This window comes from Drosophila erecta, unplaced genomic scaffold (genome assembly GCF_003286155.1).
Source record: "Drosophila erecta strain 14021-0224.00,06,07 unplaced genomic scaffold, DereRS2 tig00000092-arrow-pilon, whole genome shotgun sequence".
Lineage (NCBI taxonomy): Eukaryota > Metazoa > Arthropoda > Insecta > Diptera > Drosophilidae > Drosophila > Drosophila erecta.
In genome coordinates this window covers 6,882,029-6,908,311 of record NW_020825207.1, presented here as the reverse complement: position 1 = coordinate 6,908,311, position 26,283 = coordinate 6,882,029, and the positions used below count along the sequence as shown (strand labels likewise).

Below are 26,283 nucleotides of genomic sequence, written 5' to 3'. Positions count from 1 at the left end.
TTTTCCAAACAGCATCCACTGGCCTGCCATTTCCTCTGCAACCCCCTAACTTGTGTAATCCCCGCCGAATGTCGACGGTATTTTATGAGCCGTCTTACGGATTGGAAAATCGAAATCAAAACTCATAAAAATGCAATTTGCGCCAACAACTTGACTTTGGGCAGAACCCCCGCGTGGATGGGACAACCCCAAAACCAAAAAGTTGGAATTTCTTCTGCCCTTCTGCTGCTTTGATACCCTTGCACGGGGTATGCTCCTTTTTACCAGGCTTCACTAGTGCTGTTAGGTAGATATTTATGGAGCTTGAAGAAACATATGTGTACCAACTTAATTCGGCGGAAGTACCCAAGTAGTGAAGATTCCTGCCAGGATATAGTATTGCTAGGATATCCTTGACTGGAAACTTAGGGTATTTCCGGCTTCGGTGCCAGAGTCTATCCATACCTTCCCTGTTTTTGTTGGGGTCTCGGCCAGCGACGTGTCTGCAATTTGCATGTGCATGACTGCGACTGTAACTGAGACCCTCGGGTGCCAAGGGATGAGGGTTGGAGAAGCATCCGTGGCAGTGGGTGCGGTCCAAGGGGCAGAGGGCAGAGGGTGGCGCCATAAAACCCATTTGGTGCACAGCCGTTAACGTGTTTTGTTGTTTGGCAAAGGAGTTGGAGTGGGTTTTGGTGTTGGAGCTGGGGTTGGGTTTTGGTTTGGGTTGAGAAATATGAAGAGCAGGGGGCCTGGCTGCTGCTTGGAGGCGTGCTAGTTTGTGTGGTTGAAGTTTATGTGTCCAAGGGGTGACTTGCTTCGTGAAGGACTGGTGATGCTGCTGCTGCTGTTGATGCTGCCTGCATGTGAAACCGGGCACCCAACTATATAAATAAAGTCTCGGAAACGTGACTGGAAAGAAAAGTGCATGTAGCCGGAATAGCATTCAGATATTGCCTCGCTGGATGCAAATAAGCCGTAATTTGTTGGCTTATATTTATATACTTTATTAAAAAGCTGTAGCAAAAGGTTTTCAGCCCTTCAAAAAGGTTTCTTAACCAAGATCTCTCAATGCTTGGGCATCTAAAAAGCTGCTCCAGTGAAACTATCAGCTGGTAAGACGATACATCATCTTAGTTAATTGGGGAAAGCCCGCTGCCATGTAATTTCCAGCACATCTGGCCAACACCCAGCCGAGATCCATGACAAACTGTTCATTTTAATGGCAACATTTGGCACATTATGAGCCAGCATGGAACTGCCTTTTTAGAGAGGCACTTAAGGGCGTGGGGGCATTAAAGCAAATAGAACACGGAAAGTCGGTGAGCAACACACACTGCCTCATGTATGTATGCTCACACGCACTTTGCATAATTAATGCAGCGGCAATGTCAAACCCGTTATACACTCGAGACATTTTCTGCGAGTCTTCGTGCACCATGGACCAACTTTTCCGGGGTGGCAGAAAGGCAGGGCGTTGCTGGGAAATTCGTTGTGTTGTTTAATTAAAACAAGAAATTGCCACTTAAAGGCAGCGGCATATTATGAATGCCAGAATGTCTGTTGGGCTCTGGATGCTGGTGGTCCTGTTGTTGGCGCTGCAGTCACGCGCTCATTAGCAAGGACATTGTAAAGGATACAAAAGTTATTTGCCATTTGTGCAGAGAGAAAAAAGGTGCACGAATCCAAATGGTCAGCCAAACACTTGCAATCAGTGTTGGTCGCAATGATTCCCTGAGTTTTTCTGAAAAAATACACTCTGCATAGATGGAGCAACACTTTTATGCCAGTGTTTTCCTGTGTACACAAGTACAGAAGGAGGAAGTTCAGCAATTGCTAGGCCGGAAGTCTTTTGTGGGACCCGCACGGCTTGAGCACGTCAATGGAGCACCTGATTCAGCAACGCACACACGTACTTAAATGCCTTCCACCCACTTGTACATTTCCAGGAACTGAAGGAGAGCTTCAACTATGGCCTGTTTGCTCCACCTGCCAACGGCAAGGCGGGAAAATTCCTGGATGAAGAACGCCGCCTGGGCGATTATCCCTTCAACGGACCCGTGGGATATTTGGAGGTGAGTTCGGTTTTAGACATTCCCGCACGCATTTGCATCATTTATTAAATTTGGTCGTTCCCCTTTAGCTGAAGTACAAAAGGCGTGTGTACAAAATGTTGACCCTGGATGAACGCCAGCTGAAGGCCCTTCACACGCGGGCCAATCTGCGTCGTTTTCTGGAGTGCATCAATGGCGGCCATGTGGAGAAGATAGCCAAGATGTGTGCCAAGGGCCTGGATCCCAACTTCCATTGCTCGGAAAGCGGAGATACTCCGCTGACGGTGGCCACCGGCGCCAAGAAGCCAAACAAACTGCTCATCGCTCTGGTGAACGGTGGAGCCTTGCTGGATTACAGGACAAAGGATGGAACCACAGCTCTGCACCGGGCTGTAGAGCACGACTCCTTGGAGGCGGTCAGGTGAGCGCATGTCCTTCTGCATTTTTAAGACGCACTCATTACCATTCTGCTCTCCAATCACCAGCACCCTCCTCGAACTGGGCGCCTCGCCGAACTACCGCGATGGGCGTGGCATCACCCCGCTGTACATCTCCATCACCAGGAAGTGCGAGGCCAAGATCACAGAGAGTCTGCTGCATGACCACGCCACGCTGGGCATCCAGGACAGCCAGGGCTGGAACGAGGTGCATCAGGTGAGTCGGTGGCGGTCCGTGATCATCCTGGCGATCCTTAACAGCAACTGCTTTGACCCCGAGCCAATCCCCGGTGAAATGGTGTTGGCCCACAACCGTTGAACGCCAATTAATGATTGTATTCTTTATCTCTCTCTCTTCTTTCTTGAAACTCCTCTTCTCTAACTCTAAACAAACAAAACCAACACAAAAATCAAAACAAAACAAATTCGCTTGCTAATACTTTGTAACCCGCGGGTTGGCATATGCATCTCTGCTGCATCCTTTGGCTCCCTCCGCTCACCCGATCGATGCGCAGGCCTGTCGCCATGGCCTCGTCCAGCACCTGGAACACCTGCTGTTCTACGGTGCTGACATGGACGGCCGCAATGCGTCCGGCAATAGTCCGCTGCATGTGTGCGCTGTTAACAACCAAGAGGCTTGTGCTAGAATGCTTCTCTTTCGCGGCGCCCAGCGCGGCGCCCAGAACTTTGCCAATCAAACTCCCTACCAGGTAAAGCCCAGTCCAGACCCCGGTCTGGACTCCAGAACCTACACAGAGCAAATGGAAAATGGATCATGCGAATTACTTGTACTCTTATGCCGATGAAAAGAGGTTGGAGCGCATGCAAAGTTATTTTCTCTGTGTATATTCTGGGACCGAAAACTTTTTGAATTTTGTTAACAACTTAGTAGTTGATAGTCCTTAAGTTGGTACTTTTGTGCTGCTGTAGTTATGCTTGTAGTTCAGTCTAGTACCTAAGTTAGTTTTCGATTTAATAACTTGGTTTGGCTTATGGAACTATGGTTTTTTAATCCACTTCGATTTCCCATAGGTGGCTGTTATAGCCGGCAACTTGGAGCTGGCCGAAATCATTGAGAACTACAAGTCGGAGGATATTGGTAAGTGATGGCCCACTTTAAAATCATCAACCATCATTCACCCCCCGAAAAGCAATCGACTCGTACTCGCAACCGAACTAACTTCATACTCATCAAAACGCAAACCAAAAATCCCATTTACACGGAAAGTGTTCAAACACCTTGGAACACCATTCTGATTTCCTAAGTTCTTTCTTAAGTTTCTGTTTCAATATTCGTTTGCTCTACTCAGTCTATTTTATTAATATTGGCCACAATGAAAATAAACTAGTTACCTTTCCACTTAGTTCAAATCAGTTTATCCCATGGCGTCTTCATATCTGTTTTTCTCTTTGAATACACTTGCATATCATCTATCAATCATTCAACAACCAATCAATCATCCAACTTGATCATCTAGGTCTCTTTCCCCATATCAGTGTATATTACTCGTATTATATAAATATCTGTACTCCTTTCAATTTCTATATAAATCGCAACCTATACTTTACCCAAAACACTTTTTTCGTATTTTGCATTTGCTTGTTTGAGATACGTGCTCCATAAATGTAAACAATTCAAATAGTTTTGCTAATGCCACACTTCCAATATTTTGGCTGTTCTTGATCCATGTTTTGTTCAATGTTTATCGTGTTTTTCCATACATATATATATTCCATATCCTAGTGAGTTGATTTGTTGGCAGGACATTAGTAGAGTGTCCTTCCTTTGGTTTTGCTTCTCATCTCAGTCGCTTATCCTTCGATAAATGAGCAGTAAGTAAGTGTAAGTAAAGTGTGCCAATCATTTCGCGGAAAAATCCTTAACTCTGCCTTGGACTCAGGGTCTTAGATTTTTCTTTATTTCCCATATTCAAAGTTATTACATTTTAGATTGAGTAGAGAGCAAACTGAAACAGGGGAATTGGAATAATGAAAAATGTATTAGGAAAAGAATGCCTTTTAAAATGAACTCAGAATTGGATCTTAAAATGAAAAAAAATAGCTCCTCTATTACTAATCGATTTTAGAAGGAACTCTCTTCCACGAAAGCGCTGCGATGACAGCCAGACCTGACGACCAACTAACAGATAACCACTAAACACAATAATCCCCACCACTTTTCCTGCCTAATCCTTGACCACCAACTCGAACACATTCTAAGCGAATATCCTTGATCACCACACAGTTCCCTTCCGCGGACCGCCGCGCTACAATCCGAAGCGCCGCTCGGGAATCGGGTGGTTGAGCGCCAATGGAGCCGCCGGCGCAGCTCTGCTGGCAGCGGCTGGAGGTGGTTTCGGTGGTGCGATGGTCGGCTCGAATGGCGCTGCCAACGGAAACAACGGGGCTGGCGGTGTTGGTCTGATGCTCAGCCATCAGAACCACCAGCAGCACCTCGCCGGCCACCATCAGCAACAGCATCTGCACCACCAGCACCACCAGAACCACCACCAGCAGCTGCAGCAGCAGCAGTTGCCCCACCTGCACACACTGCAGCTCCACGGCCCGCCATCGCCCTGCCCCTCGGAGCACATGCTGGGAGCCTACAGCTCCGCCAGCTCCAGCCTCTCCGAGGGCTCCTCCGGCCACCGATCCCACGAGGACGACATCAGTATTGTGACAGGTGAGGAATGGCTTGGTTTTTCGGTTTGATTTCGACCTCATTTGCCTAAGCTTAAGTTATGTTAAGAGGGGTACTACTATTGTAAATACTGCAAAGAATATGTCTTCGTCAATCGGATAAGTATACCTATAAGTAACTACTGTATGTATACGACGGCATGCGTTTAAGTAGATTTTGGCCTAACAAAGTGTGATTGCATGTGTTTCCACCTCACACAGATTATATTATAAAGGAGTCATCATATTAGTATAAAGACTTTCTTTTCTTTCTATCACGCTGTAATCTGAATATTTCAGTTTTCGAACTCAATCCTTTTGCAATTTTCTCTAATTGTGATATCCACCGTTTCTACGAAATCCAATGAATCATTGATTCTGTTCATTTTTCCTCAAATGTATTGTACTCTTCACTGGAAATTGCCCACCTGCGATTTCCAGTTCATTACTATGCCTTATTTCCGCCATGTTTATGTTCGTTTAAAGCATCCGCATTGACTCCTGTTGTGCGTTCAAACATTGCATGCCACTCGTTTGTCCTCTGCATCATATACATCAAATGCAGTCAAAAGAAAGCAAAACACTCATTGTATCCAACCACCCGAACAGACAAATCCCTGGGCGACACCAGCGACATAATCAGCGATTCGTCGGGCGTGGGAACGAACTCGGATTCGGCAGCATGCTCCATCGGGCATCCCAGCACCACAGTGGTGTGCATGGAGCCATACGCCGGCAATACCGTGGGGCACATTCGCCTCCAGCCGGGTGATGTGATCGAGGTGGTGGGCAGCACCGACTGCGGATTGCTCGAGGGCTATGTGCGAGGCACCAACCAGTCCGGCTTCTTTCCGGCCGACTGCGTCCAGGAGGTGAGTCTGCGCCAGAAGCACATCACCAATGTGATGACGGCCAGCACGGGCATGGCTCCCCAGCAGCAGCAGCAGCATTTGCAGCAGGTACCAGCTGGTTCCTCCGCCGCCTCCTACCAAGGATCTCCACAGCTGAGCTTGGGTGGGCATTCCGGCAGTTCCAGCACTCTGCTGCAGCAGCCCCATCAGTCGCCATCACTGTCAGTGGCCAGCAATGGATCATGCCAGCAGCCGCTAGAGAGCAATGGAGGCGGAGCACCCGGCAATGGCATCCAAAATCGAAACAATAACCACTCCGTGGGACAGTACAGCAGCGCCACTGCACCACGCATCAAAAAGAGGTACGAAACCCAATCCCTTCAATGAGTTGCACACTAATGCCACATCTCTTCCAATTCCAACAGCGCCTATAACGCCCCTCGATCGGTTGTACTGCACCGAGCCAAGCGCGGATTTGGCTTCATATTGCGCGGCGCCAAGGCAAGTTCCCAGCTGATGCAGCTGCGCCCTTCAGAGCGCTTCCCAGCGCTCCAATACCTGGACGATGTAGATCCGGGTGGAGTGGCGGACATGGCAGGACTTCGTCCAGGTGACTTCCTGCTGACCATCAACGGCGAGGACGTTAGCTCCGCCTCGCACGAACAAGTGGTCGAAATGATCCGTTCGGCCGGCGCTCTGGTCAACTTGACAGTGGTGTCGCCACAGTTCCCCCACCAGATGCAGGCCAGTGCTCAGTATCTGCCCAGTGGAGCGCGAGCGGGCAGCCACCATTTGAACAGTGGACCAAGTACACCTCAAAGCTCGCACCGTCAGTGCGCCACGTTGCCGAGAAAGATGACGGGTCCGGGAGGAAGTGGTCCCTCCTCCTCCGCAGGGGGCAGTGTGCGAATGGCTCCGATGCCACCGCGCAGGGATCCCAAAACCACGTTGAGTGTGGGCAGAGCCAGGGCCAAATCCATGGTTGCGGGCCTGGAGAACGGCGGTGAGAAGGAGGACGAATTGCCGCACACCAAATCCAACTCGGTGGAGTCGATTGCCACGCCAACACCTACCGGTATCCAAACGGGACCTGGAACACCCGTTCAGCTGCGCACGGCCAGCATTAAGGCGCGGCCCACATCCAGCAGGATCACAGCTGCCGAATTGGAGGAGCTATTCCAGCGCCAGCAGGGCGAGGGCAGTGCGGCGAACGCCAGTCGCTATGCCACCATGATGACCAGCTCCCGTTTCCAGTCGGGCACGGACAGCGGTGCAGCCACTCCGCCCGCATCCAATGGCTCTCCCATGAGGAGTGGTCCGCTGGTGTACGGCAGTGTGGCTGAGATGAAACGTAAGACAGCGAGGAGCAAGCATGGCAGTGGCACGCTTCGTGGAAAGCCCGTAGCCACACCCACAGTCGGCCCAGGTGGAGCAGGAGGCGGTCGGGACCTCAAGCGGTTCCATTCCACACCCGACTTGCATGGTCCTCAGCTGCACGGTTCTGCTTCATCCATTTGGCAGGCATCTGGCAAGGGTCACCACTCGCAGGACGACGTGGCCACGCTCCATGCCTCTCTGCAACGCTTGAACTCCAACCAAGGAGAGCTGAAACTGGGAGGATTAGCAGCAGGCGCTGGTGCAGGAGCGGGAGGAGCAGTACTACCACCGCCCAATCACCCACCTCCACCACCTCCAGTGGGTCAGGTTGTTAAAGTGGAAACACGCAGCAGTGTTTCGGAGTACGAGAGCACCATCTCTTTGCAACAGAAATTGAAGAAGCGAACGGAAAATGATGCTGTGACCAGTGCAGCTATCGATGGCGTACAGAGCAGCTTCAATCCCTCGGCAAATGCCAAGATCTATGCCTCGCCGCAGGAACTGCGCAACGTGATGGCCTGGAAGCTGCGCCAGGCGCAGGAGAAGCCATCGCAGGAGACATCCGCTGGATCCCAGCAGCCAGTTAGTCAGTACGCTGCTCCCACGCAGATGCGACCAGTACAACAACTGCAGCAGCAGCAGCAGCAGCAAGCACAGCAGCCACCTGCAGCGCTGGCCTCCCACTATGCGGCTCCCCAAGTCCAGGTCCAGCAGGTGCAGCCACCTCAGCAGTCTGCCCCTCAATCACCGCCTGCTCCGCCGCTGCCGCAGGCAGCACCTGTGCCGGCACAAAATGGCAATGGAAATGGCAGCACAAGTGGAGCCGGAACAGCTCCTCCCATTCCCGAACCTGACTACAGCTGCAGTGAGTCGGATGGCGAGGATGAGAACTCTATCCTGGTGGCGCGGAATACCAAGCTCAACGAGAAGATTGCACTATTCGATGTGCCAGAGACTAGTGGAAATAGCCAGGCTAGGTAGATATCTATCAAGTATAATCCCATTTGCATTCCCCTTTAATAATCCCCAAATTTCCGTCCACAGTGGGAGTAGTTCCAACTCAGGCAGTGCCTCGATTTCGCATTCGCTCTCTGTGGAGGAGATCCAGCGCATTCGCAGCAATCTAAAGACATCGAAGTCATCGCCAAACGGTTTTGCCAAGAAACCGGAGGAGGAGAAACCACAAGAACAGCAGCAATCCCACCAACAGCCACAGCAACTTTTGCAGCCAGGCGAAGATGAGTGCGACAACAGCAGCTCCGGCGTCAGCAGCGAACAGGAACAGGTGGCACTGGCCGCCGGGCTTGCACTGCCAGCTGGTGGTAAGCCCACCGATACCATAAAGAAGAAGCCCTCGGTGACCATTGTGGAGGAGCCCAAGACTATTCCCGACCAGCCCAGCAGCAACACCAGTCACACTACGAAGCCCATGGCCAAAACCACCATCAGCATAGGCGGCGGTGCCACTGCAGTGCCCACGGCCACGCTTACAGTGAAGCAACTTGTGCAACAGCAACATGCACCCGTCATCCAACAGCAGCAGCAGCAACTGGGCAACAAGCAACCAGCTACAGCCGCCGGTACCAACAAGTTTGCGCAACAGAGCAACATCAACAGCAATGTGATGAGTCCACAGGTCCTGGGGCGCATTCCCAGCCATCATCATCAGCAGCAGTCGTCGAATCCCAACCAGAAGCTGATCGCCACCCAGCAGCAGATACTGCAGCAGCAGCAGCAGCAACTGGCCCACCAACAACATCTCCAGCAGATCCTCAAGGCAAAGGCCGCTGCGGCCGGAGGAGCCAGCAACACAGCCGTCCTAGTGGCGAAGCACCAGCAGAAACTCCACAAGGGCACCAGCAGTGGCCACGAATCGGAGATGGAGACTCGTTCCGATCTGGAGGATGATGACGGAGATCTAAGTCCCTCGCCGCCGGCCAAGGCGTTCCAGCGTCACAATTCGCTGACGCGCAAGCAGGCAGCGGCAATTGCCATGCAGAGGGGTGCCACCCGAACCACGGCAGTATCCCTGATGCAACTACCGCCGCCCCTCGAAGCGGACAGCGATGGAGAGCCGTCCCAGCTCACGCTCCAGCGCCAGCAGCCCCATCACCCGACACAGACCCACCCACATCCCCACCAGCTGCAGCAACAACTGCAACAGCAGCAGCAGCAGCAGCAACAACCAATGGCCGCCCACATTGTGGGCATGCTGCCCAGCGGACAGCTGGTGGCTGTTGCCTCTGGCGCTGTTGCTGGCGTTCCGGGCGTTGGGGCGACTGCGGTGCAGCAGGGCAACAACAATCTGCAGCAGCTGTGCACCGATAATCTGGTGTTGGCGCCTCCGCCGCAGTTCTGCGATTGCAACGATGCCAAGCACGCGCCGCAGCCGCATCTCCCAACGAGCCAATATCATCCACAGCAGCAACAGCAACAGCAGCAGCAGCAGCAACAACAGCAGCAGCTGCAACAGCAACTGCAGCAGCAGCAGATGCTGCAGATGCACCAGCGGCTGTCCGGGGGCGCTGGCGCTGGAGCAGTGGGCACCTTGGGAAGGGTCCGGATCGTGGGGGCCATGCCCAAGGCCAACCACCATAGGCTGCACTAAACTAAGCCTGGGGAATCAAATCAACCGTTTGCCAAATCGTTAAATCGTTAGTTAGTGTAAGTCAACAGTCATTGCCACTCACAACGAATAGCCGGAACTGCCTGCACCCAGAAAATGAAGCGCGACGACCATTTCAGGCACAAATCCAATTGTTCCACATCTTTTCAATGGCAAGAGGATGTTCGAATTAGAGTTTCCTTGATTTCGAATTCTTAAGTTACTTTTATTATATTTATTGCGTGTGATATAAACTTATGCAAGCTGCCCGCGCGCAGCCACTAATCGCTATTTGTAATCAAACAGCAAGTATGTATGCAATATTTAATGATTAGTTAACAGATACCCAGCATCCTACCATTGAAAACAAACTGAAAGGCAGTTGCCGAAGATTCTTGCTCGATATTGGTCCTTCAGTTTGCTTTCGAGCTGCACAATGTGTCAAATGTTAATGTGGACTTCAGTCCGCATCCGATCTTAGTTCGTAATGTTAGAAGGGCGCCAGCGCCAGGCAACTTCATTTATTCAGTATCCATCCATTGATCATTCGTGTTCGTGTTCGTGTTTGACTAGTGCACAAAACATTTAAACGACATTAACATACTCTAATTCACAACTAGCGTAGGTTTTATATGCCTAAAGAAAGCAGGGAGGCGGAAGTTGCACCGAGTAACAATAATATTTAAATTTGAGCATTTAGCCGAATTTCCAGTCAAGTCAAGTCAACTAAACTAAACATAACTAACAAATACTAAATGAATAAAACGTATAATGTTTTTAAACAAAATATTTATAAAACAAATATTTCAATAACAAATATTTTATAATCGAGAAAAAAAACAAGAAAGATCGAAATTGAAAACAAAACGTAAATTTTTGCTAGTAAAATTTACAGATTTTTACTTTTAAAAGATTTTTTGTATAATTGTTTTTTTAGAGAAAAACTTTAACTTGCCAGAGTATTACAGAATATTAGAGAACGTAATTGGAGTTGAAGAAGTAACGTATTGTATTGAAAGAGGTTCTCAACTATTTGCCAACGCTTAATGCAAATATCGTCATAGGCAACCCAAACTTATAAATGCGTTTTCACAGTAACAATTATTATAACTAAGGCTGATTTTATTGCATAATACATACAGAACACAGAAATCGAACCAGCATTCGCCTACATACTGAATGAAATATATTGAAGAACTCAACTAACCAAGCAAGCGATTGATGCATTTACATTGTTTAAACAAAAACTCTTTGAGGTAATGAAAGAATTGGATGGTAATAAAATGAAATCGTTCGAATTGGCAGGCCGCTCCTTTAGCACTAGCACCTAAGTGTTGAAAAGTTAGAAAACCTAAATCTAAACCATAAACATAAACAACCGAGAATATATTGGATACTCTAGCGTATAACTAGGTTTTAGCACACTTTTTAGTTCTCGCAATAGTTGCTAATTATTTGTAAATTGTTTTAGTTCCAACACCCACAACCCGCGCGTACATGTAAACAAATATGATTAGCCATCAAGCTTGTTAGTTTTTAAGTTAAGCCGTCTAGTAAATCCACTTGCAGTGCTTAGTTACAACTACAACATGCATCATGCAGTGCCCACTCGATGGGTGCATGCAACACGAATGCGTGAATTCGTGCAATTGCGAATGTGTTGGAAATGCTATATAGCAGGATTACTGAATATGCCTAAACCCCAAGATAATGTTAAACAATTAAAGCACACACCACCACACATACACTTTAAATGCAAGTATTTCAAATGGAATAATATGAAAATATTTATCATAAGTCGTATAATATGCAATTATGTATTATGAACATGCGTATGAGAAATTAATAAATATGAATGAACACTACGACGCGACCTAATTTATTCGCCTTATACTCATCATCTTTTTAGCCATCAAAACCGGTTTTGTCCCAGGAATAAAAAGCATTTTTCATTTATTTACAAAAGTAATATTTTTCTATTTTATTTTTGTAGTTTCCTTTTTTAATCGTAAAAGAACATCTGTAAATGTTTGTTTTTGCTTCCCAACATTTTGTTCAATCTCGGAGAACAACAAAACGGCAAACAGAAGGCTGGCGCACCAATACATCCGGCTATTCAAATGGTAAACCACACGGCTAACCGAATCGATTTTACTCTTGACCAAAATCCGAAAAGGCTTAAAGCAATTGCAATGCAATTCAAGGATTCGAGATGGTAAACATGGTATGTTATGGTTTGCCGCTGGTTGCTTTCTTGTTAATTGATATCAAGTTCGGATTTTCTGCTGCATCTCGTATCTCGTGATTGGCCACTAGTTTCGCGGGGAAACTGATCAATGGAACTGCGTAGCGAGGCGGCATCTGAACACCTAACGATTTTGCTCGCTATTTTGTTTAAATGGTGAAATATATATATGTAATAATAATATGCCATATTGTATATAGTAATAATAGTGTATATATAATTTGCGGTATATAATAGTTATAAACAAATTTTTACTTCGTATCTTTAGCATTAATTACAAACTACAATTCGCGTATTTTATTCATTTATAATTGTAATAGTAAATTTTGTTAGGTTTTAATCATTTGTTTGTCTGCGGCTTAAATACTTTTCATTAAATTTATTATATATTTTTTTGCTAGGCGTGTGTGCTATGGATTTGTTGCTGCTGATCCTAATTAATGTAAACTCTGCAAAAATGGCTGTGAGCTGTCTGTTACTATATAATTGTGGAAGTGGCAACCGCTGTGCCCGATTCAAAAATTTCTATGGCCTCAACTGAACGTCTAACTTACGGACTTATGGAATTGCTCTAATTAGTTGTCGTACAATAATTTCATTGCTGGAATCTCTGGCATTTTCATCGGTTTTACGATTTTACGATTTTACGATTTTACTTCTTTACGCGATTTCGTTTTGTTTGCTCTAATATTGTTCGTCCTCCTCCTTATTTGTGTGGGCGTGGCTAGGCTTGGCATGGCATCACTTGGTAATGCGGCCAGGCGCATATAGTAAATATAAATTTCGATCTCCGCTTAGCTCCTCAAACATTTTGTGGCGACTTATGACTAATTATATACTCGTAAATTGTTAGCGCTGCTTTTACAGTAATCAAATATATCGGATCGCATACATACATATGATTTGTATATTATGTATTTCTGGGTGTATATCAATTTATTTAACAAACTACTAATTACGTTTCACTACCAAAAACTACGCATAATATATAGTGTATATTTTTTAAATATGTTTTGTTTGCGCATTTCTCGCACTGTTTGCTCCGCGTTTAAAATTCCATTTAAAAATGAACTCGTCTAAAAAATTAATGTACAATAATAATTATAATATAATAATAATAACTGCTTCTCATTCTCAAATTTCTGTCGTTTTAAAAAGTTCTTCCCTTTCACTATGCTTTGTGGTCTTCGCTTTTTGTTGTTTTCTCATTTGATTCGCTTATTTCTCAATTTGTGTTTAAGCATTTAAAATATCACCAATATTTTTGCTCTTTATTCTGACAGTTTCTCGATCTGTTTTCCCATTTTTTTTTTTTTGTTTTGTTTTGTTTTATTTTCTTTTTTGTTTGTTTCTTTTAGTTTGTCGATTTTGTTTTTATAAAAATTAAATTAAATTAAATACAATATAAAATGTACAACTATTTTGTGTTTTGTTTTTCGATTTTGTTTTTTGTTGTTGGTTCTTTTTGTGTTTGCTTCCATCATTTCATCTGGTTTTTGCTTAAGTAATCAAACGAAATGGGGCGTGCAATCCGCTGGGCGTGGCACTACAAATTTGCATTAAGTACAAGTGCTTAAGTTGCACAACGAGTCTGTATCTGTATCGGTGTATGAGAATTTGAAATCTGTTCGATTGTTTTTAAAGTACTTGCAAATACTTTCTCGAATCTCGAATTTCCCTAATTCCTTGCCTCGACCGCTGCATATGGAATGTCTTGCGAACGCTCGCCGCTGCCACGCCCAGTGGGCGCTGCTCGCCTTGGACCTTGGGAACAGCTCTAATAATACATACAGATACAATAAAATACATTACAATACAATACAATACAATACAATACAGTGGAGCCCACGAAATTAGAGTACATAGACGAACGAACTTAGCTTAGGAATAAATTCACACACAAATAACAAACAAAATAACTTCGTTGGCAGGAACAAGGGGGCGGGGCCGTGTGGGGCGGTTGGGTCGGTTGGGTTCGGCTGTCCAGGCCAATAACAACAAGAGGCAACAAAATAAAAATCTAAACAAAACTGAGGCAACATCGTGGTGGTTTATGGTGGTGGTGGTTGTGTTTGGTGCTGGCTGGAGGTGGTGTTTGAGTGGTGCCCGACATTCATCTACGGCATATTGAAGTCCGTCAGATTGAAGTGGTCGTTGTCGAGGGAGTTGATCAGATCTTGCGTGGAGAAGTTGCTGTCCACGGGCAGGTTGTCCAAGAATTCGAGACCGAAATCATTCGAGTTGGCCACCACCGAGTTGATCGTCTGGCTGATGGAGCTGGCACTGGCAATGGTCGACGCGGAGTTGCCTCCGCCCGCTGCACCGCCGCCATTGTTGTTATTGGCGGAGCCCGGCCCGCCGCCGACGCCACCGCCACCACCACCGCCCCCTGGACCCATTTGCATCATCTGCTGCTGCTGGTGCGTGGTCGTGGTGGTGCTCTGCACGAACTGCTGCTGCTGCTGCATGGTGATCTGCTGCTGGGTCTGGGTCATGTGCATGCTGGTCATCTGCATCTGGCTGGCCATCATGTTGCCACCGCCTCCGGACTGCTGCTGCTGGAGCAGTTGCTGCATCTGCATGTTGTTGGCGCCACCAGGTCCCATGTGCTGCTGCTGCTGCTGTTGCTGCTGCTGTTGGCGCATCAGTTGCTGTTGCATCTGGGCTGGCGTCAGCTGCATTTGCGGCACATTAGGGCCGGACATCATGCCGCCAGCATTCGGCCCACTGCCCGCTGCACCATTGGGTGCACCATTGGGCATGAAGTTGCCTGCAAGGAAGGATGACAGCATGAGTGAAGTAACGTATGGCATTGGGCACTTCTTCGCACTTACCTCCATTAAATCCACCGGGTCCCTGCCGCATGGGCCCACCTGGTCCTGGTCCTCCGAAGCCCATTTGCGTCTGCTGCTGGGTCATCATCATGTGCCGCCACTCCTGCTGTGAGCCCATGGGCATGCCATCGGGCGTAACCTGGACGTTGGGCGGCCTCTGCTGCTGCTGCGGACCGCCCATTGGACCGCCTGCTCCGCCACCATAGGGCACACCCATGCCGTTCCTGGGGCCACCGCCTGCTCCTCCATGCTGCTGCATGTACATCGCATGCTGTGGTCGCATCATGGGACCGGATGGCGGGATGGGCTGTTGGGTCATGCGCCGCATGGCTGCCGCCTGGGCAGCGCTGTTCGGGAAGCGGCCACCGTTGGCGCCACCGACTCCTCCCACGCCCACGCCCACGCCGACACCTCCGACGCCAACGCCAACGCCACCGCCGCCCACCGTTTGCTGCATCATCTGGGCCTGCATCAGCTGCGCCTTGGTGGCATTGTACTCGGGTGGTGGTGGTCGTGCTCCAGACATGTGCTGCTGCTGCTGCTGCATCGCCTGGGCGCGCATCATCTGCTGCTGCTGCAGGAACTTGGCCTGATTCGGATTTGGTCCTTGACCAGGGCCCGGCACCTGACCCGGTCCGCCGGCGCCGCTGCCCATCATCATCTGCTGGGCAGTTGGACCGGCAGCGTTGGGGTTCATTTGCATCGGGTTCATGGGTCCGCCCATCTGCATGCCCGGCATGCCGCCCATGGGTCCGCCCATCTGATTCATTGCACCGTTGTTGGGTCCGCCGGAACCGGGTCCACCGACCACGCCTCCATTGCCCACACCCACACCAACGCCCACGCCCACGCCAACGCCGACGCCTGCCCCCACTCCGACCTGCGGCTGCTGCATGAGCGGCACATTCGGACCGCTGGCATTGGCCGCCGCCTGCGCCTGCGCCGCTGCTGCCGCTGCTGCAGCCGCTGCCTGCGCTTGCGTCTGACGCTGGCGCATGTTGGGCTGCACCTGCTGCTGCTGGGCGGCCGCCTGCTGCTGCTGCTGGTTGAAGTTCATGCTCTGGCTCTGGGAGAGCGAGAAGCCGTCGGAGGGAACTGGAACGGAAGTCAAATGGAGTCGGTCAGGTTCAATGTAAAGCACTCTTAGTTGCTGGCTTACCATTTGCATTGCTCATGTTTTGATTTGGTTGCTGCTGCTGCTGCTGTCCGGGATTGGGACCGCCATTGCCCACGCCCACGCCCACGCCCACGCCCACTCCACCGCCCGCGTTGCCGCCATGCGGCTGTTGCTGCTGCTGCTGCGGATTCGGTCCGTTGGCGCCGCCGGGCTGCTGCTGCTGCTGTTGGGCCTGCTGCTGGCTGAAGAAGACACCTTGCTGGGCGGCCACCGAGACGTTGCTCTTCATGTCGCCACTCAGATGCAGATGCTGACCAGCCGACACCTGCAAGGGTATAATGTACATGAATACTCACAGCATATAACACAGTAATGGTTGATATAAGAATCTGCTTTTGAAAAGTATGAACTCTATAGGAAGCGTGTTATATGTCTTATAGAAATATATATCGTATGAACTAAGTAGCCCCAATATCTTTATATCAACTACGATAGAAATTATAGAAACACTGTGAGATTAAAAGATATTTATTCCACTAAGATTGGAAGTAACAGAGCATCCTTCTGCGAGCAATACAGATAATCCTTCCTAGGGCAGATTTTAGGGAGCACCAGAGAGCGACTAGCGCCTTTGCCAAAGATCTTTGATCTCATGTGTGCTGTGTGTCATGGACAAGCCACTCGAACGGTTGTCACCGGCTCCTGGCACTTTGGTAATTTGCCTGGGCTGCCGGCGCGAAGGATTTGGGGGCTAATACACGACACCTAGATTGGCATCCACAGTCCCAGCAAGGCAGAAGGACGGGAAGGACGGGAAGGACTTCCTACCTTCTCCATTTGCAGCTGTCTCATTTGCTGTCAGCTCGATGTGCCGCACACACAAACACACGGAAACACTTCTGCGGAGCGGGGGGATTGGCGGTGGGTGGTGGGCTTTCAGGCTTATTATCGCCTGGATGGCTTTTGAATCCGCATTGACTGCCAAACACACACACAAAGACACACAGACACACACGAGCAGCAAGAGGGAGAAGCAGAAGCATAAATCTTTCGGCACTTTTTCGTAGTCTACTTTGCTGCGTCTGTCTGTCTGTCCATCCGTGTGAGTTCCACTGCACATGTATGTGTGCGTGTGGGGGATTCCCCTTACTGAGCGGCAAATTTGCCATTCATTTGTTATTGTAATGGGCCCGAAAAGAGCGCCGTGGCAACATGCAAAATGAGCGAAAGGACAACGCCAGCGATCGACCCTGCAACTTCAATGCCACATCCCACAGTCCACGCCCACTCTGCGTCTCTGCCACCCGAAAGAGTCCTCCTCCTCGTGGCCCTCGGATGTTTGTCCTCGGAACTCGCCACCTTGCCACCTTGCCAAACTCGAATATGCGGGCCGCAAATAAATCCTGTCACCGGACACACCACACACCCTGTGCTCGAAGTTGCACATAGTTTCCATAGTTGCCGACAATGGTTTTCCTCGGTTTTGAGCCACTGTGGCCGCCGGGTGGGTAAAAATTCAAGGCTTACTTTCCTCCCCCCTCAAGGTGTTTTTCGCATTTCATGTGTGGCCATAAGCCAAAGCAATAGCAGTCCGTAGAACAGCACCAAGCAACTTTGAGGTCGCGTTTGCCGCTTGCTACCCCGTAAATTTGCAAATTGAGGGTTTGTAGGATATGTGGATATAAGGAAGGAGTACTGTACGAAATAAATAAGTAATACAATTGTGTAGTACTTAAATGGGTGTACTCTGTAAAGGTAAATCCATTTTTATAGCTCTAGCCATTATTTCTAGAAACTGTGTTCTAATACACATAAAATGAAGATTTTCCCTGCCTATTGGATGTACAAAATGCATTTCCTTGCCAGGTTCTTTTAGCGAAGTTTGCTGAAATTACAGGGTACCTCAGCGGTCGAACCCTTCAACGGTGCCTCTGCTCATGTGCCTCTTTTCAGTTTGTGCTGTTGCTGTAATTGCTTGTTGGTTTAATTTATTGTGTGTTTTCTGCAGCGCCACGCATTTTCATTTCGAGTTCGCGTGCGAGCAGGAGGCCGCATGCGGGGCGCCCTGGGTGCGAGTGGGAGGGAGTGCGACCGAGTGGCGTAAAGTACGCTGATTAAAAGTCATGGACTCTCTTCGCGGCTAATTGAAGTTTAGTGCCTTGGCTTTGGCACTGCTCGCTGTGTGGGTAACCCTCTGCCAAGCCAGCAGCACCCCACCACCGCCCACTTGTTCGACTGTTGGCCATAAATCATGCGCCTGCCTCTCTGAGTCCGAAAGGTAAGGTGTAACATGTTGGCCCAGAGTGGCAGACGAACTGGGGGCTTTGGGCTTCATATATAGTGTGGCATTTACTTCCCATTTTTCAATTACCAGCCATTTCCATTGGTAAATGGCACAACATTTACTAAGAACAGGATATATCTGCTGCTGTGTCACCCACTTTTACTCTCCGCAACCACCAACTTGTTGGCGTTGCTAAGCCGAAGGATCACAGCTTCTTACTATAGTACAGTGGCAGTCATAAATACCCACACCAAATAAAGTCGATGGGCCTTGGTTAAACATTGATTGGCTGCGGATCGAAGCTCAGGAACAAGTTCATAAAACAAATCATTACAGCAGCTTTCATAAAAAGCCAACGGGAAAAAGCACATTCACCCACATACACACTTGCACGCCCACTGGCGGATACACCCCCACTAATACATAAAATATCAATAAAAAAAAAGTTTAAAGGTAACTGCCGAGGACGAAGGCGTGCGATTTTTCGGGCTGCAAGGGGGAGCAGCGGGAGGAGCAGCAGGAGGAGCAGCAGGAGGAGCAGAGGGAGGAGCTTGCGAGACGCCGCACGAGCGCGTAAATCCTGCAGCTATTACCCAGCGCCGCCGTATTGATTGCGCTGGAGACAAACACAGATACACTCCGGCACAAAGAGGAGATACACACACACCAGCACACTCACACGCACGCACACACATAGGGCAAGGACTCTAAGCAGGAAATGCGCATTTGACAAGCCAAAAAGATTGCCGCACGCCCCACGCGCTGTCAAGGGACTGATATTCGTGGGGCAGGGGCTGCTGCTACAAGGGGCACAGTGGCGGCGGCAGGGGATGCCTTGCATATAGACTTGACAATGATATATGTGACCATCCCGGCCTGCCTGCCTGCCTGCATATGTGTGTGTGTGTGTGTAACACATGTAGGGCTGGAGTATCAGCAAAAAAGAACAAATATACCAAAAGAAGAACATAAAACTCTAAAGGAACTGCGGTCCCCTTTTTCCGAGGGGTTTCCACACATATCTTCAACTCCGCTCGACTGACCAGGCACAACTGTACCAAAACTTGTTGCCACTTGCACTTAAGGTAATTGGAAAACTTGCCAGACCCAAAAACGTGCAGGTGCGAAAAATCTCAGCAAAGGCTTTTATGAGTAATTATCATCAAAATCTGCCCAGTTCCATGGCAAAAAATGTAAAAGAACCAGTGGAATGTATTGAAAGGGTGCACAGTACTTAAAAAGGATAAAAAGGATGTAAGATTCCTCAGAATAGTAGTACATTGCATGTTGTTTCAGTTAGGAAAGTTCTACTGTAGGGGAAGCGGCGCGTAAGTAACTCATAAACCACCCACCCACTTGGCGCAGCTTGGCAGTCGACCAAAAATTGAAGAGTCAATGAAATTAGCAAAGAGGCCACGCCCACCGACGCCCACTTAGAACTGCCCCCAAAATGATTTAGTCTGCGCTTTAGTTTTTCTCTTTTCCTATTTTCCTGCCGCTTCGCCATGTTATTTTCTTCGGTTTTTTTTCATTATTTTTGGCAGCGAAGCCAAAAAATCCAAAATGAAGCCAAGGGAATTCCGGGAGTGGGAAGTGGATGGCGGATGGCCACCCGTTGGGCGTCTGTCACTGGATATTTGTGTGACACAAACTAGCCGCCTTGCAAGCCCCGCTGTGAGCTCCTCTGCGATCCTATCCAAACCAATCCAATCCAATCCCATCCAATCCAATCCCATACCATCACATCACATCCCATCCAATGAGGTGTCCGCGCTGCGTTATTTAACGAAATTATGACAGCAGCAGGGATGGATATATAGGAGATATAGCGAACAGGCGAAATCTCGTTTGGAAAAGCGTTGGAGCAGAGCGAATTTGATTTTTAATTGCCAGCGACGAGCAGGAAAACGCAGGACACACAAAATCCGATTGCAGAGGGTGGAGCAGATAATCGGATTTCAAGGAAAATTCAAGAACTAGAAAATGTAATATTGTTACCGAGTTTCCAGCTATAAGCACCGGACTGAGCCCCCAAGATTTAGGCCCTTTTATCTCATTTGAGAACTCCTCGTTGATTGAGTGGACCAACCTGATCCTGTCCCATTCCTTCCACTTCAAATCGACGTAATTATGCTCGCCTACGACGGCAGATTGCACACTCTTCATGCCATTCCAATCCCGCCCTGTCCTGTCCGAGGAACACAGTGGAAATCTGCCGGGCGCGGGGTCATAACTTTCCACACCCACACACTTACACTGGTGTGCAGGAAAACTGCAGCGCGTCCATCCACACTCACATGCACATTCCCGTCATCATCATCATTGTTGATGCCGACATATCAGCCAACTTTCAGCGCATCAGCGGTGTGAGTTTCGCCACCCCAGTTTCCCCGTTTTCCCCTCATTTGCCCCCGCTTTCCCCCATTTTCCCGCTCTTGCTGCTGCTGCCACCCAAAGGATCCTAGTTTTTCCCAATGGAAGGTAGCGAAAACTTTTGAAACAGTTGCAGTTTGCACACAATGCCAGACAATCGGCTGCACAGGGAGGGTGATAGACGGGGAATAGACACAATAGCCGACCAGCACCCACTGCCACCCACTTGGCACCACCCACTGCCACCCACAAGCGGCGCTTTCAATGCGGTTTCCGTGTGCCTGTGTGCCTCGGCTGCTGCAGCATGTCAATGATCATAAATTAAACTCGCAATAATTATAAATTAAATTTTGGCATAAATGGCCATGGAGCGCCCCCAAAATGCATATGTGTATATGTGCATGTGTGTGTGTGTGGGGAAAGGGGTGCCCGCAATGAACTGCACTGTATGCATGCGCCATGTGGGTCAAAGGGGGCGAAAGGCAGCCCTTCCCCCACCAAATGGAACGGCGGGCGGCTGGCTTAAATTATTGGGGTTCGGTGGATGCGATGAATGACTTCGATTTGTTTGTTGGCTCCATTACAGAAGGGTTTTCCGATGCAGATACATAAATAGCGATACGACAGGCGGCGCAGCACCGCTCCGGCACACCTGTGGCAAATTTATGAAAACATTTTAATGGATCACCTGTCAAAAGTTTACGAGGTCGGCCAGGCTTTTCATCAGAGCCCCAGCAACCATCAAAGTGGCCAGTTTCAGGCTTGAGTTCAGTGAAGTGAACATTCATAGAAAACCAGTAGCATTGCTTATAAGAAATAGTAACTGAAATTCTTGTAGAAAAAAGCTGAGTACCACGAAATTTGATTTCTGAAAAGCAGAACATTACAGCATATTCCAATTCGAGGCATGAATACATTATTCTAAATGATTTCCTCCCTTGATGTTCTGCCAAGTTCCACGAAATTGTTAGCTTCTTCTGTGGCGAGCAGGCCATTAACAATTTTCCGTGAATGCTGAATGCTGAATGCTGAATGGTAGGGAATGTGAGACCATCGACAGATACAGAACCTAATCTGGCCATGATTTCATTAGTTGTATATATGTTGCCGTTTTTTCCATTTCTCTTCATCAATTACGATGCGGCGGGAGTGCATAAAAATCAAAAGGCATTTGCAGTTCACCGTTCGCAAGTCGTTCATTCGACTTGATGGATTTTTAAATTAAATTTCATTTGCAATTGCATTTTTAATTCGCTGCCGTGGCAGCCAAGCTGCTTTAATGGGAACTTAATGCAGCCGCAAACGCAAGTCGTTTGTAGTGTAGTGTACTGGACCGTGGAGAAACTGCTGCTAATTAGTGTAAATATTTTGCGTGCCCAATCCAATCCGACGTTGGATTTAGTCCGTGATTGCTGTATACTGTATTCTGTATGCAGCTAATGGCGGTCATTACACGAGCAGCCAGATCTGATCTGAGTCGATTTGAGTTGATTCCAATCATAATGATATGATCTGCGATCGACTTCCTGTACTAACGAGTACAAAGCACTTTGGATCCGATGAGATCAGGGTGTTTATATCGCGCTTATCTGCAGGCGATAAGCGTGCTGAAAGCGGAAAATTCGCAGCTAAAGACATAAATCGGATGAATCACATAGCTGGCATCTGATAGATAAACCAGCTGCATGGCAACCGCAGCAACAACAACGTCGGGCGAACAAAGCAACGGCGCACGATCAACATGAAAATAGCATTGAGAAGAATTCTTCTCGCCGCGATTCTTCCACTCTCTTGCCTCTTTGCGAATGACTGCATCTATGAGGTACAAATGAAATTCTGACTCAGCCAGCGATTCGCAATAAAAGCCAGAACGTGACAATGCTCTTTAAAAAAAGCTGCTAAAATCAAGAAACACGGAAGATTTGAGGGAAAGCTGAAAATCATTCACCAAATGAGGTGCAAGAAGTTGAGTTTCCAGATGAGTTGTCTCAGCCAAATGAAATACTCGTACAATGAATTATTACTAATGGAAAATCAAGAACGGGGGATTTCAGTAAATCGAAAATCAATTTCTATTTGCAAATTTTCAACATATTTGCTTATGCATGTGCCGGAACTTTGTCAGCAGAAAGTTCAACATTCGTTAATTTTATTTACACACACAGATACACACAGGCACACGCACACACACACACACACACACGCACTTTGGTAAATAGAGAACACAACAGAAGGCAAACAACAAACAAAAAAGCAAAGCTGCAAATTTGGCAGAATTATCCAGCCATATGAATCCGGCCGCCCCTTTGCTTTTCCAATTTTCCCCACAGGATCACCACATCACCTGCATGGAAATTTCGTCTGCATTTTCACCTAAATACGGCACGAATTTTCGCATTGATTTTTCAGCCCACAGATGAAAAATTGGTGGATGGTTGGCTCGCCAGGTATGCTGCTGGCTTTTCCAGGAGATTTATCAGCGATATTTTGCCTAAAAATGGGTTTGCCTATGCGAAATTTTGGAAAACCCAAAGTGAAGTGGGGTTCTATTCGTAAAAATACGAGCTATTTACTATGGAAGTATGTTAAAGCCTCTTCTGAGGCGTTTAAACAGCCGAATGGGGAATTAAGCCGACTAAAGCTGATCCCTCGCACTTTCCCGAAAACTTTTCCCTTTTTTTTGCACCGACATTTCACTCACTTTCTGCACTGCCACATCCTCATCCTCATTCTCAGCCTCATCCTCATCCTCAGTGCCCCATTTTCATCCGCATTCCACTGCCACTAACCTCAACCATTTACATTTTCAATTACTTTGGCTCGGCGAGTTTTCAAGTGACGAGCATTAGACACGCACCGCAGCCACGCCCCCTCACACGCCCCACGCCCACCACTCCGAGATCAAATGAAAGTAGACAATATGGAATTACACATACGCCACGTGGGCCCGCAGAGGAGCACTACGATTTCCAGTGGGCGTTGTCGCACAAAAGGCTTTTTCGCACAAATTAAAACTGGAGGTTAATAATCTCCCTTTGAAGGAGAGTTCCATTATTCCCCTATAATATTCATGGAATGCCTGCCAGCACACACAGAATACAACAATTACTTTATTATTTAGCGTGACACCGGTTACCATTCGCTTCCACATTATATTGATTTTCCTACTGGGACAGGAAAAAGACGAGACAACTTTTTCAACAGTCTCTCTATATTTAACATTTTCTCCAACTGACGTCAACGTTGTTTCCATTCCAGGTGCTAAGTAGGTATATATAACATCGAAATCAGCATATGATTGGTATATTTAAATGCCGTCTGAGAGGCGAGACAACTACCAGCTTTTCCAACTGACGTCAACAGCTTGGGATTGGAACTGCTTTCTCTAAGGCAACACAAGTAGCTGAAGTTCTGGTAAATGCATTTATTTATTTACAAATAACTGGTTAATGCTCCGTGTTATCCTGGGAGAGGCTTCTGTGTGCGATCAAGTACCTGCTGCAGCCTCTGCGAATCCAGTTTGCAATTCCATAATTCCACTCGAGTCCTTCACCCTTGCCAATACCCTACCCTCATCGTTTTCACAGTCGGATTTCGTGTTATGGCCGTAAAAGTGTGGCAAATGTAAGTGAACAACAACTTTCCTGACCACTTGACCTCTTCACCACCCCGCACCCCCCACATCCTCCACCCCGCTTGTTGGCAAAGTAATTAATTTGATAAAGTGGCCGGGCAAAGCGTTTCTGCAGCTGGTGGGTGGCTTGGATGCCCAAGGTGTTGTTATGAGATCGGGCGGGTTGCTGCGGGATTTGGGGGCTGTGGGGGTGTTGAAGGGCGTGAGGGCCCGGCAGACATATTTATGGTCGAGGACATATATATTTATACATAACCCTCCATGTATGTATGTGTGTGTGCGTCTAGTGGCAACAGATTGTGCGTTCTGTTTGGGCAGTTAATGAAATGAGTTCGGTTGTCAACGAAAAGCCAGGGAAATGTCACTGGAAATTATTTTGCCTGCGACCAGAGCAACAAAATTTAATGGAATTTCAAATGCTGAAGCATGCGTGTGTTTGGATTGGAAGTGCAATGTTGACCCCCAGACCCCCGTCCACCCCGCAGTTCATTTCCTTGCTCATCCTGGCCAGAATTTAAACTTGACCAAGACTCGTTTGTTTGCCTGCCGGCCTGTCTTTGGCTCGTTTTGCCTCTCGTTGGTTTTTACATTTTACATGAATTTGCGTCTGAGTGGCGCATGAAATTTAAACAAATTGCGCAAATACTTTGTTTTTGATACGAGTGTCAACCTTGCCGCCCAGACAGACAGACTGTCTCGCTCCGAGTTCCGTTCTCCGGCTCCAGCTCCAGCTCCAGCTCAAATGAAAACTAATTTGAATAGACGACTGCTGCAAATGGTGATAACAAGCAACTTTTGAGCCAGCAACCACCAGACTAACTGATACCTAAACAAAAGTTTTTGCAGCAGTCCAAAGCCAATCTAAATGTACCCAAAATAAGCGCAGAGAAAATAATAAAAAGCAACAAACAAATAGCAAGTAAAGGCGGAAAGCATTTTGTAAATCTTTTTGGCAAGCTTCGGCTCCAGTTGGAATCGCTTTTTATGCCCTGGCAGCCTATAAATATGCGACGTGAGCTGTTTGCGGAAGGCACTCGCCACACACACACACACACACACACACAAGCTGGCGAAGGAGCTGCTTGTAAAAAGCGTAGCATACTTTCCAGCGTCCAGCAGGATTTGCTGCGAGATTAGAAAAATTAAACTAAGCCGAGGATAGGAGTGCGGGAGGGAAGCTGCTGAATAACAAGTGGCGAAAGGCAAATTATAGCAAATAAAATGCAAAACCAGTAGCGAAAACCAGCAGAAACTTCCTTGCTCGCGAATAATTTCCATTAAAATAGATTAAAAACTGAAATATTTATATATGTACAACTAACACATCAACTGGGGTGTGTGCATGGCAAGTATGTGTATGTGTGGGTGCCATCCTGATGCCCCAAGGAGGTGAAAGTATTAAAAGTACTTGCCACTTGCTTACGCATTCCCGCTGCCACGTCTTCATCTCAGTGTTATATGAAGCAGATTACATGGCATAATAATCACGATGAAGGGGGAGACACAGGCACACGCACACGCACACATACACCGGCAACCGGCAACCGGGGGGCATTGTGGGGTTAAGAACACGGGCAAATATTAAATTTTATGCCAGCAGCAAGGCAAAATAGCTGAGGGAGGTGCTGAAAGAAAACGCCGCAGGGAAATGCCGGGAAAGCGGAAAGGTAGCAATCAAAGTGGCCAGGTGAGCAAAAGCACAGGCAATCATGCCCTTCCCCCCTCCCCCCAAAAAAAAGAAGAGATAGAAAGCCAGCTAAGCCCCAGGAAAATGAAATATACCAGCTAAATGGTAAATATGTGTGAATAAACTG

The 26,283-nt window shown here is 47.9% G+C and overlaps 2 protein-coding genes across 8 annotated transcripts in view; one reads left to right on the top strand and one right to left on the bottom strand.

Annotated features, from left to right (window-relative positions):
• LOC6549625 (SH3 and multiple ankyrin repeat domains protein 1) overlaps positions 1 to 11,567 on the top strand; it is a 63,062-nt gene extending 51,495 nt beyond the window's left edge. Inside the window, exons 4-12 of one of the 4 annotated variants that reach the window (XM_001975650.3) lie at positions 1,929 to 2,054; positions 2,123 to 2,454; positions 2,519 to 2,687; positions 2,986 to 3,180; positions 3,503 to 3,569; positions 4,716 to 5,153; positions 5,759 to 6,362; positions 6,426 to 8,354; positions 8,422 to 11,567. In XM_001975650.3, coding sequence (XP_001975686.1) covers positions 1,929 to 2,054; positions 2,123 to 2,454; positions 2,519 to 2,687; positions 2,986 to 3,180; positions 3,503 to 3,569; positions 4,716 to 5,153; positions 5,759 to 6,362; positions 6,426 to 8,354; positions 8,422 to 9,985 — 5,424 coding nt within the window. In that variant the 3' untranslated portion in view covers positions 9,986 to 11,567. The remainder of the gene's footprint in view (positions 1 to 1,928; positions 2,055 to 2,122; positions 2,455 to 2,518; positions 2,688 to 2,985; positions 3,181 to 3,502; positions 3,570 to 4,715; positions 5,154 to 5,758; positions 6,363 to 6,425; positions 8,355 to 8,421) is intronic. The other 3 variants (XM_026979846.1, XM_015156910.2, XM_026979847.1) reach the window with 3 other exon arrangements.
• A 2,096-nt stretch (positions 11,568 to 13,663) lies between these two features.
• LOC6549627 (neurogenic protein mastermind) overlaps positions 13,664 to 26,283 on the bottom strand; it is a 67,128-nt gene continuing 54,508 nt past the window's right edge. For all 4 annotated transcript variants that reach the window (XM_015156164.2, XM_026981213.1, XM_026981215.1 and 1 more), the window contains 3 exons: positions 16,221 to 16,503; positions 15,062 to 16,156; positions 13,664 to 14,997 (listed from right to left, as the gene is read on the bottom strand). In XM_015156164.2, the coding sequence (XP_015011650.1) occupies positions 14,345 to 14,997; positions 15,062 to 16,156; positions 16,221 to 16,503 (2,031 nt within the window). In that variant the 3' untranslated portion in view covers positions 13,664 to 14,344. The remainder of the gene's footprint in view (positions 14,998 to 15,061; positions 16,157 to 16,220; positions 16,504 to 26,283) is intronic.